The sequence below is a fragment of the Mastacembelus armatus genome, chromosome 9 (genome assembly GCF_900324485.2).
Source record: "Mastacembelus armatus chromosome 9, fMasArm1.2, whole genome shotgun sequence".
In the NCBI taxonomy this organism is placed as follows: Eukaryota; Metazoa; Chordata; class Actinopteri; order Synbranchiformes; family Mastacembelidae; genus Mastacembelus; species Mastacembelus armatus.
In genome coordinates, this window is record NC_046641.1 from 24237392 (window position 1) to 24249664 (window position 12273).

The following is a 12273-nucleotide window of genomic DNA, read 5'->3' on the forward strand; positions in this document are numbered from 1 at the left end:
AATGATAATCTGTTATCTGTCAAGGTTTTTGTCTGAGGGTACAACAGTTCAATTTGTTTGATGCCATAAACAAGTTGTTCTTGGTTAAAGCCCTTCAAGAACATCAGCATCAACAAGATGGTCTGAGGTGTTTTTCAGCCTGTGCAACAGAAGCTCTCATGCAATAAAACAGCAATAAATTAAAAAAGTTGTCAGTAAAAAAAAACAAAAAGGAGCTATAATAAGGTTTATCCCAAAACAGGACGGTTGTGTTGTGACAGCCGATTAAAACCCTACCTGTCTTTTGTCTTCACGTGTTTATGGACTTGCCTGACTTCTCTGCAGCTACAGCTGCCTCTTTACCAGGAGCTACTACTGTTCCTTCTACTGTTAGCACCACGGCTACTACTACTTGGCTAGTGAAGCATGCCAGCAGCGAGGGGCTTCTCTTTGCATAAAATGTGGCGTAGTAGATGATAGGAGGGGATTTTTTTTTTACAGGTGCACCTTATATTTATGTTCATGTTTGTCCTAGTTTGTCCAGTAAAGCAAAATGTTCCTGGGCACTGGAAAGATGGTACATACATAGACGCTAGACATGTAATACCATGACAAAGTGACATCAAATACAGTGACACATGATGTGACAGTCAGATATAATCCAGTGCAATGATGGAACACCTGATGCTGAAGGACACGGTGCTGTAAAACTAGGGCTGTCGATCGATTCAAGTATTCACTCGCGATTAATCTCATGATTGTCATGAGCAAGTTTTTCATACTCTGATCAACATGGGCACCGACAGACATGGATGCTTCATGCAAATGTATGTTTATTATTAGTGAAACCACCATAAACATACAGCATAAAGAACACAGACGTGTTTCAAAGATCGTAGATATGTTTTTCAAAGAACCTGTTCATGTCTATTAAACACATGGGAATAAAAAAGAACAAAAACCCAAGTTCCCATTATTCCTCTTTCTTTGCACTGAGCCAGTTGTTCAAACAGACGAGCCCGTTTACGTTCTCAGATGACAGGGCAGCTCTCTTTTTCTGAACAACATGCCCTGACAGTGAAAACAATCTCTCACAAGGTATGGATGTGGCAGGTCTTGCTAAGTATCTTCAGACATCGTTTTGTAAATGAATTTACTGTTCAGACCTTTTTCTTTCTCCATTTCTGTTTGCTGCTGCTCTCTTTACTGTCTATGGCTGCATTTCCCATTTCTCCTGCTACGGGCAAGGCCACGGGTCAAACAGGAAGGTGCTGCATTAATAAAATGAGTGCCATTAAAATTAGTTAGATACTGTCACACAATGTCACGAGGCACTTATAGGTGTGACCACCCAAAGGTTCTGGGCGTTCTGGTTCTTAGACGTGTCAAGATCTCAGTGAATTTCCTCAGTCACATAGACGTTTATTGCTCCACCACCACGTTACTCGTGGCTCCTTTTGTACTGGGAAAGTAGCTGCCCTGAAGTAGAAGCGAAAAAAGTCCCTCAAAACAGCATCTAACTGTTTCCAGTTTGTGCAGTGCAGACACACAAAAATGGGGAACTTCCTCCAGCAGTTCTAAGAACTATGGAAAAGTTCTTTCACTCTGAAATCAGCTGATGTGACAAAACACAGTGTGGTACAAAACAACCTCCAGGCTGTTAGTGACTGTTAAGAGGAATTTTCTTCTAAATCCATTGTTTCTCTTCTTCTGTCCAGGTTTTGTGAGTCTCCCTCCAGTGATCCTGAGTTGCCAGGTGGACGTGGTCGGGGCAAACGGATGCGAATGGCCATGGCTGAGCGTCCCTACATTGAACCGGCCCCTGCTGCCAAAGTCAGGGGTCTATCGCAGCACAGGAGCCGTGGAGGTGGTGTTGCTGGAACCGTTCCACCGATCCACAACAAGGGACGGAGAGGCAGCCTGAACCTCATCAACTGCCGAACGCCGCCTTCTTTCTTCACTGTGGAGGAGGTGAAATCTTCCAACAGTGCTTCTACGCTCTCCTCTGGGAAGCGAAAGAACAAACCGCCGGCTGACCTGGACCTCAGTCTGGTCTCCTCCGACGAAATTAAAAATGGCAATGGGAAGAGGATCCGAGCCAAATCTCGCAGCGCCCCCTCCACACCACAGGGAAAATCTGACCCCTCGTTCATGGATCCAGGGGGAGGATGCACCTCCTCACCACCTCCGCCACCCATTCTCATTGACTGCCCCCACCCCAACTGCACTAAACGCTACAAGCACATCAATGGCCTCCGCTACCACCAGACACATGCACACCTGGAGGCTGAGGAACAGAGGAAGCCTGAGCTGGAGCCCATGAAGGACGGGGAGAGTGAGGAACGACTATCAGACTGTGAGGATACCATCAGCAACATGACATATGACCTCTCTGAGACAAACAGCACCAATAGCTCCTCTAAGAAACCTGCTCCTCTATACAAGGTGACCACAGTGGGGTCTCCTAAGAACAGACGGCTGCTCCTCAGTACCGACCACAGCCCCACAGCCAACTCAAAAACCAGAAGAACCTCACTACTAAAAGACGGGCTGATTGATGACCTTAGCAATCTGCCCATCATCTCCAACATGACCGTGGTGCTGGAGAACTGCATGGTCCCGGACAGGAACTCCACGGTAGAGATGCCCAAGCTGGAAGCTGAAGGTTTGATTGACAAGAAGGGAGGTGCATGTGACAAGGGCAAGAAGGCCAATGGCAAGGTAGATAAGTTATCCAAATCTCGGACCAACCGTCCGATCGCTCCTGCCCCCGCTCCTCCCAAGTTGATCGCTATACCCAACACAACATATCCGACTGGCACAGCAGATCCTGCCACCCCACAGCAGCCCTCCCCCATGGCAGCTGTAGGCCTCACTAGTAAAAACCTTCCCCTGAAACCCATCAAACCAAAGCTGAGCATCGTTGTGGAGCCGAACCTTGTCAAAGCCACTCTGGTTACCTGCAGCAAGGAGACCAGGAAGAAAGAGAAAAGAAGGCTGAAGGACAAACATAACAAAGATGCAACAATCAGGACGCCTAATGGCGACAGCAGTGGAATCAAAATGGAAGATGGTGGTGGATCTAAAATGGGTATCAAGGAAATTTCTGGAAGCCTTCTGAAGGAGCACCTCAGTAAGCAGGATGTACTGAATGGACTTACGGAAAGCCAGGAGAGCAGGATGGCCAGTATTCGTGCAGAGGCTGACAAGGTCTACACCTTCACCGACAACGCCCCCAGCCCCTCAATTGGCGGTTCATCGCGGCTTGATGCAAGCGGCAGTTGCCTAGCAACAACAGAGAGCAGCAGCAAGAACAACAGCCCCGCCTACTCTGACATCTCAGACGCTGGCGACGACGGGGGATCTTCTGAATCTCGTTCAGATGGAGTCAGATCAAAGTCCGGGTCCTCTGCCTCTTCTGACGTGAGCTCCAACAGTAACCATGGTAACTCTGGTAAAACACCACCCACATCTGCCCCGTCATCAAAAGACCCCCAGTCCCCATACTACCACAGCTACGAGCCCTACTACCTGCAGGGGTACGTGCAGTCGGACAGGCAGAACAGCAGCGGCGTTGCATTCCACAAAAGCTCCTCCCATGACAGCAAAGGGAAAGACAGGAAGGAAGAAGTAAAAGAGGATGACAAAAGCTCATCCCATGACTTCTCGGACTCTAAGAAAGGTGATGGGCCACCTCAGTCCCAGCTCCAGCTGGCTATGAGTCAGACCCAGACGGCCTTAGCGCAGTCCCTGTACTATGGCCAGTACTCCAGAGGACTGTACATGGACCAGAAACTGTTACTGGCCTCCAAATGCTGTGACCAGGTGCCCGGTGCGAAGCAGAGGGGCGAGAGGGGACAGGCGGTAAGAGACAGCGAGGATGTTAAACACATGGTTGGGGGTGCAGCCAGCGGACCCATGTTAGGTAAAGGTCCAGATGGCACTAAAGGTTGCTGCCCCAAACCGGTCCTGTCCTACGTGGACATGAGTGAGAGGGGAGAAAGGGGACAGAGTCTGGGCATAAAGGCAGTGCATGGTGGCATGGTGGACCAGCACCAGGTCTTGATGAAAGACTGTGATGACATCAGGTCGCCCTCCTCTTCCTCTTCTTCATCACTCCACAACCCAAACAGTCAGACAGATCTGGACTCAAATGTTTCCTTTTCCAGTGTAAGTTTTTCCCTATGTCTATAACCTGCCGCCGCCGCTGATGGTGTTGTTGGTGTGCTTTACTGACTGTTGCTGAGTGTCACAAAGAGATTCCTCACACGTTGTGTACAGCTAAACCCATAGGTGCTAACGGCCGACACCATGTGGCTTCTGCGGTGCTGTAGCTCTACTCTGACATACTCCTTCAGTCACTTTGGTTGAGAAAAAAAAATCGTGTAGTTTGATTTGATGGATGCAGATGTTTTTAATGTTTAGAGTGAAAATGAAAGACGGAAATGTGTAATTTCAACTTTAATTGTTAATGTAAAAAACATGCACACGAAGGGACGAAACCTTTCAAATACATAAGTGTCGGATTTGATATGAGCTGCTTTTTCAAAAAGCTTGTACAGATTTCTATCCATGTCATCTCATGATGCCGTCAAGCGCTAACTCTAGCCAAAGGCTGTATGAATTGAATGAAAGCTGGTTTCTGGGGCCAGGTTGTTGTTTTTCCTTTCGGTTTGACCTAAATTGTGCAGTTGATCACGTGTGAGCTGTGTCTTGAGTTGTGTCATGGAGAGGGACGCCACACTCCTCACATGCCACTTCTGAATGGCCGCCTGCTGTCGAAACGTCGTCATCCTTCATCAACATCACACCCAGAGCCAGTGATAGATGGTCTGTCTATGGCTCTGTTCACTCCAGTGCACAGTGTTTCCTCTATAGTCATTCAGCAGCGGTGGGCCACTGCAGAAAGAAATTCCCTTTGGTTTCTGTCTAAAACACACAAGAGACAATATGCTAACGGGGTAATAGCTAGACTTGTTATGAAACAGCTATTTAGCTTTAGCTCTGCACCTTGGCCGTATGAACAAAAAACTGGGAGAGAGACACGGACCGAAGTTGAAGTGACTCCAAAATGACTCCGACCCACCACTGTTAACAAAGAATTATAGGGGAAACACTGCAACTCGCACCAACACTTGTCCCCATCGATCTAGCCCTCAGACGGCCCGCCCTGGGCTCATCGCCTCGCTCACAGCAAATACTCAGAGCTACAGAGTCAACATGGAGAGGAGGCAGAGGAGGGTGAAGCAGACAGGGGAAAGGAATGGGGAGCTACCGTGGAGCCGGCCGGGGCCAAGGTGATCTCAGGAGGAGGAGGTGGAGGAGAGAGAGGAGGAGTGGGTGCAGATGCAAAAAAAGCCAGGGTCCATGGGTCCCACGATCTCCCTCCCACCATCGACATGGAAGAGTCAGACAGGCTGGAAGGGCTGGACGATCAAGGCCAGGAACCGATGGGAGGGCTGTCTGAGGAGTCCCAGAGCGCCCGGGCTGCGGTGTCGCCTCCCATGACCCCCCAGCAGCCCTACATCCAGTACCAGCACTCCTCCTACCCGCCCTACCTGGCAATGTGCGAGAGCAGCGGGGGCTCCTACAGAGGAGTGTCCCCAACCCTGATCCACAACTACCCAGGTAAGAGTCTGAGTAAAGGTTTGGGAAGTGCACTTAGTCCCTTTTTGCTGAGAGCTGGATGAAAACAAGCGTCACCACTCTCATGGGAACAGGCATTAAACAGACACATTAAACATAATCTGCTCATTAGTGGGTGTCAGAGACGTTGGCAGGTGGATTTTGGATTTGTTTGTAGATTTTGTGCTGATTTTGTGTTCCTTTAAAACTGCATTAGGATAATCCTGTGCTGCCACAGTGGTGAAGTTCTGGGGCGTTAGGTGAGGCTAGTGTGGTGGTGAGGGGACACTAAAGATTCAAATATCTTAAAACCTTCTTCATATTTTTGAAATGTTGTATAGTGGCAGCTTAAGGTTGAAGAAGTCGGGGGATAAAAGCAGCTGAAGTTAACGTGTCAGCACTAAAAGCAGCCTGAGGCAGTAAAGTCCTAGTTTTGTTTTTCTTCCCACACTGTGATGAACTGACTGTCCACTACCTGCTCAACCTGCTGAATAAAGGGAACATTTAGCAGCTGAGGAGCCAGATAGTCCAGTGAAACGTTTATCAGCCCGACACTAACACCCCAGTGGGATCATTATGTTGCTGTTTGCTATTTACAGCTGTGAGCTAATCAGCCAGCACCCAGGAGAGTCTGAAACTTTAACGCAAAACCAAAGTGTCCATTTTAAACCCTCCCCCCTAGACCAGAGAACCACAGAGGGACTGTTAATCCTTCTGTTGGGAAATCAGACAAAATCCAATCAAATCCATACGACATGACCAAACAGAAAATCCCAGTAAAGTCAGAACAGACAACAGACTAAATGACACACACGGATCATGTCAGGTCATGTGTATTATACTCTACGTTAACGTCCTCCTTTATTTTGTCAGGACAGTTTCACGTTGGCATCGTTCTGTTTATACAGTGATTTTCAGTGCACAGGGAGAAGTGCTGCTATTTGTTGTTGTCACCCTGGTTGATAATGAAACCACACACACACACACACACACACACACACACACACACACACAGCACAGCTCTGCTCCGTGCACACACCATATTTTCAGCGTTCTGCAGCAAAGACAAACAGACACTTTGCGGTTCCGTCATAAATCTCTGAGTGTGGAGTGCTGCTGGAAAAGTGGTTCTCTGATGGTGAAGACAGAGAGTTTGCTGTGTTGTGGTTCTAATAAATGAGCCAACGGGGCTGCTGAGTGTGTTTCCAACTGGAGACACAGTGAATGAGTCACTAGCTCAGGTCTCTGAGCCGGAGCTTCACTGAACTCGGCCTAATTAGACCAAACTGTAACCCAGCTAAGCGCCAGCAGCCTCATTTAGCAGCTGCTAGTTAGTAGCTACTCGCTGCACACTCACTATTTATGCACCGCAGATTTGTTAACATGACAGCAAAGGTTAAAGAACACAGGGGTTATGTGCAACGGTTACAGAGGAGCAGAATAACAAATTGCACGACAGGATCACAGTTTAAAAACCAAGAAAGTCTGGGGTCTGTACTTTAGCTGAAGTGTGGTTATTGTTCCCATAATGAAAGAACAGTTTGTAAAATCTAAAGATATTTTCTGCGTAGTTTAAGTTATTTCACAGGATAAGAATCACATCAAAGCCATCGCTTGATTTGACCTTATTTAAAGCCTAATCTGCAGTGATAATCTTCCTTCTTAAACCCCTTTGGACCCTCGTAAGAACCGTGTGACATGATATATGGAGCTATGCAATAAATATTCATTAATAAATGTGGGAAGAAACCTATTAAGGGTCTGAGCTACAGGTAGAAGCTGAGGATTTTTCCCCTTAAGTTGGAAGGTTTGCAGCCTGCAGCAGCCTTTTATTACAGAATCAGAATCAATTATTTTAATGAAACATAAGATCTGTTCTCAGTTAAAGCTCTGAATTCTTTATCCCGTTATGACAAGAAAGGCCTGACAATGTCCAACGTCTTTGTTTTAGACAGGTTTATAAAACTGTGGTGTACGTGTGTGTGTGTGTGTGCACCTGTGTATGCATCCACCAGGTTTCCACTACCCTCTGTACGGAAAGACAGCGGGCAGGGAGGAGTCGGAGGTGACTCCGCCTGGCAGGGGAGGAGCGGTGAGCAACAAGCAGGGCGGCGACTCGTCCTCGTCCTCGGTGATGGAGCTGCTGCAGCAGCAGAGTCACCAGTACCACGGAAAATCACCTGCTGTGAGCGCCGCTCACTTCACGGTCACATCACACACACGCATCCACACTGCAGCTCACACTGATGTTTGGTTTCTGATGAACCCAGAACACGAAGAAAAGTAAAACGAGTCCAGATACAGTTAACGGCTGCAGATCTACAGCTGCATTTATTCTGCAGTCACTTCATTGAGTTATTAGAAATAAAAAACATACATCACAAAACACCAGATGATTTTTTTTATCCCTAACTTTGCAAAAAAAGAAGCAATAGGGGAGGACTTTGCATCAGCAGAGACAGTAGCTCTCGGAACCGGCCGATGGCCACTGGATGTTCTTACCACATCGAACTATTAACTGCGATTACTTCCTCTTTTCGTCGGCGTTGACTTTGAGTGTGGAAATGGACTGGGTGTGTTTGTGTCTCTGCAGCCTGGCGAGAAGGGCTCCCCCGAGGGAGAGAGAGAGGCAGAAAGGGAGAGGAACCACGTGTCGTTCGCCCGACACCTGCACACACACCATCACACACACCTGGGTATGAGCTACAACCTGATGTCAGGACAGTACGACATCTACCCAGGTACAGCTGCTCAGGGTGGTCTCCGAGCGAGGCTGCAGGGGCGTCTTAAAAACTCTGAGATTTTATCTGTTTGTTCGGGGTTTGGTCAAACGTGGACCGTCTGATCCTGTGTGTGTTTCAGAACACCACAGGTTGGTCGGTAAAGCTTCTCATCAGCCTGTTCTTTCTCCTCTGTGTGTTGAAGGGTTGAGCTCCAGGTCGCTGGTGTCCAGTCAGCAGGTGTCAGGACACTCCTCTGCTGGTGAGTTTGACACGCTGTGAAACTGTGCTGCTACTGCCACACTGACGTTTTTCATTTTGCTCCCAGTATCTGGACCAGCAGGGCAGTTTTTGAGTTTCATGATTAGTCTTGGCTCATGTGGTTTTGTTCCTCACCGACAACGGGAGGCCCGACTTTTTCCAAAAACCAGCTCCAGCTGTTGCTCTGAGCAGAGAGAAGCTGGAGGATCAGTGGATCAGTGGATCAGCGGTGGTTTATTTTGGACTCAATTGGCTGTAAAATGAAATAATATAATTTACTAATTAAATAAGTGAATTTAATGCAAAGTTACAAATATTATTTTGCTACTTCAGATGCACTGTCCATGTAATTAACCACGATGAATCATTATTACATGACTTCATGTGATTAAGGTTCACTATGCACCAGCCAGTGGTTCGATTAAGCATCAGTGCTAATTAAAGTGAAGAGTTTTTAAAAGTGTTGATTTAATCAAGTCCAGGTAAGATGCAACATGCTAACACACACAAGCGGTGGCATCTTTTTCAGCTGCTTCAGTCATTTTTCTTAAATATCTGGTGTGAGCTCAGTGCTGATCCCAAACTCAAAGGTCATCCACTTTGCATCAGGAATTGTCTGCAAAGGTCTTTTCTAAAAGATAAAGTGAGAGAAAAACAAGGTGGAGAACTGTCTCATATTCAGGCGTCTGATGGGTCAATAAATCTAATATCTCCACCTTCTCTGCTGGGAACAACAGCTCGCTGCTCCTCCAGCTCTGTGACGCTCGTTGCTTAAATTATCATCCAGCAGGTCATTACCCGCTCTGCAGTGTTTGGCATATATTTTCATCGGCCGTATATCACTGCCTTCATTCCAACGTGTGAAAGAATGCCGAGGGAACCTGCCAGGCGGTTAAACACCATAATGTGATGATTGGTGCAAAGGCTGCAGTTAGCACTAAATGATAATTGCTGTGAAACAGAGGCGATTAAGAGGAGCGAGGCCGACAACAGCAGAGAAATAAACAGGAAGCTACAGCAGAGACGCTAAATAACCTTATATCTGCAGATCACCAAGCTGTTATCTCCTTATCAAACTGTGTAGCTGCATTAGAAAATGAATGAAACTGTTTCCTTGGCCATAGTGGTGGTAATAATAATAATAATAATAATAATAATAATGATAATGTTGGTGAGACGTTGGTTCTTTATATTGTAGCATTTTAAAATCTCCTCCGAGAGATGACATTTTACAGGATAATGAGACGTCTGTTGTGATCACAAGAAAACAATGCTTCATATCCTGTTACTGTTAGAATAAAATCACTCTGGTGGGGAATGGAATAAAAGTAATCAGGTAGTGAAATAAAGAGCAGCAACCACAGCTGCCTTTGGCTTCTATAATTCTGGATTTACCACTTCCAGGTTCTAGTTTACTGAGTCCTGGTAGCTCAATAAAGTTCCTTTCTCGTATATTTGCCATCACTTGTCCTCACCATGTTACCATGAAGCCATGAAAAAGGAAGATCATCAAGAAGAGAAACTGCATAAAAACAAAGACTCTTCAAAGAATAAAAACTAAACATAAGATGAATCAAATATGAGACAAGTTCAATAAAACGCTGACAGGACAGGAAACTGGTTGTTGAAACGAGTGGGGAAAATAAATAATACGTGTATATGAATAACAAACACTTTTGTCTCAAAGAGTGTGACCGTTTTGTCCTCTTGTCTCCACAGAGAGCGAAGGGAAGAAGTAGGACCATGTGACCACATCTCACATGAGGAACGGCAGATTTATCAGACATCAATTCCATGGTGTTGAATAAGCTTCGCCTCGCTGAGAGGCAGAGAACAAGAATTTAAAAAACTCTTTCATTTCTTACTAATGACAGCCACCTGTTTTATAAGGCATCACCGAGGAGAGATGGGCGGAAAGCAGGATTTCGGAAGGGGGAGGAACTATCTGCACAAATCCACATCGCAGACTTTTGAAGCTTTCAGTTTTCTAGACTAGACTAGATCTGACAGAAGCAGGCGGCCCGTAGGAAACGGAACTTCCCAGAGCACCGTGCACCACAGCCCCACGGCGGCTGCGGTGTTCAACTTTATAAGATGCACATTTATCGTAGTGTATTATTGACGATGATATGACTGAATGTACTGATGATGACTTACACTATCCCAGTAGTGTTTTTTAACTTCTATTGGGAAACAGCATTAGGAAGCTAAAAAAGTCTATTATTATCCTTATTATTCTCATTATGATTATTGAAGTGGTCCTCCTCCCTTCATAGTGCTGACTCTACATTTGTATTACTAACCTGTACTTGAGCGTAACCATGTTGATTGTATTGTCTTTATGTGAGAGTAAACCTTCACTTCGACCTGCCCAGTGCCATGTAGGGACCCAGTGGTGTATATATTCTGTACAGATTCATGGCGGAGTACTGACACGCTTTATGGTACTCTGTGTTGATGCCCATCAGCCATGCAGGGGAGCAGCGGGCGGAGCGGGGACGGCCAGCAGAAACACAACCATGACGGTCTCTGTTGGCGCATGTTGACTGGCTCTGTTGTATTTATGATGGTTCCCAGCTCAGTGAGTCATGTAGTGAATGGAGAGTCAGGGTTTTTATGTTTCAGGCTTCAGGATGAAATATTTTGAGACACTGAATGGATCTCAGTCAAATTTAGCGGACGCTCGTAACTTTTTTCTCATCAGCCAGGAGGATTGGTGCAAACTTCGGTACCAACTTCTTTACTGATGATCACATGGTCATAGTTTGACCTCACAGTGGATTTCTATTTCCTGCCTTTGTTTAATTCTCACATTAGTGAGTAGACCTGAGTCAAATCTAAAGTGTTTAAGGGTTTAACTGAGTGGCCTGTGTCTGCGACTCAATCATCAGGAAACATCTCAGATATAGACAAAAACAGTCTCACATAAAGATCCATTTTGTAGCTGCTGCAAAGCCTTCGATTGTACCAGATTATCACCATCAGCTGCTGGAGCAAATATTTAGAGGAAGTGGACAAAGTCCATCTGCTGAGAAATGACATTTCATATGACCGAGAGCTCCAGGGAGGTTTTCTCAACAGCTGTTTCCAAGGTCAAGAATAAACTTTAAACCTCCATCTATACACAAACTGGCCAAAGTGAATAAACAGTGAGTAAAGCCGGTGAACGATTCTGTTTGAATCTTGTGCCAGTTATACTTAGATATTTAATAACACCTCTAGGACAGTTCCAGTGTTAAATGAGTCTTTCCTCATTGTCAAACATACATGTTTTTATCATGCCCTACTACCTACAGCCAGCATTACACTCCAAACTCAAAGGAATTTAGTGTGTTTGCTCAGGTAAAACAATGACTTTATTACCAAAAAGAAGCTTTACTGTTCGGCAGACGAACATGTCAGAGTTGTCACACTGGCCACAGGTTCTAGTTCATTTCATAGAGTTCACCACTTTTTCTATGTTTACATCTCGTTTTCAGGAACTTGCAAGTATGTGTGTATAAAAGCGTTTGCTTGCAGAGCCATATTTAACAGCAGTTTGAGAACATGCTAAATTCCGTTAAGCTTCGAGTATAGTGTCACAGCTCCAACCTTAACATAAGACATCTGAGAGAGGAGAGATGCCATCCCATAATAACCATCCTTACAACAGCCATACAGATAATACAGTGATGCTGGAAATCAGGGG

The 12273-nt window shown here is 45.9% G+C and overlaps 1 protein-coding gene across 1 annotated transcript in view; it reads left to right on the forward strand.

The window, feature by feature from the left end:
- Positions 1–10648, forward strand: part of znf608 (zinc finger protein 608) — a 43430-nt gene extending 32782 nt beyond the window's left edge. Inside the window, exons 4-10 of the mRNA XM_026322091.1 lie at positions 1698–4149; positions 5133–5295; positions 5326–5607; positions 7620–7789; positions 8198–8345; positions 8530–8586; positions 10305–10648. Coding sequence (XP_026177876.1) covers positions 1698–4149; positions 5133–5295; positions 5326–5607; positions 7620–7789; positions 8198–8345; positions 8530–8586; positions 10305–10324 — 3292 coding nt within the window. The 3' untranslated portion in view covers positions 10325–10648. The remainder of the gene's footprint in view (positions 1–1697; positions 4150–5132; positions 5296–5325; positions 5608–7619; positions 7790–8197; positions 8346–8529; positions 8587–10304) is intronic.
- The last annotated feature ends 1625 nt before the right edge of the window (positions 10649–12273 follow it).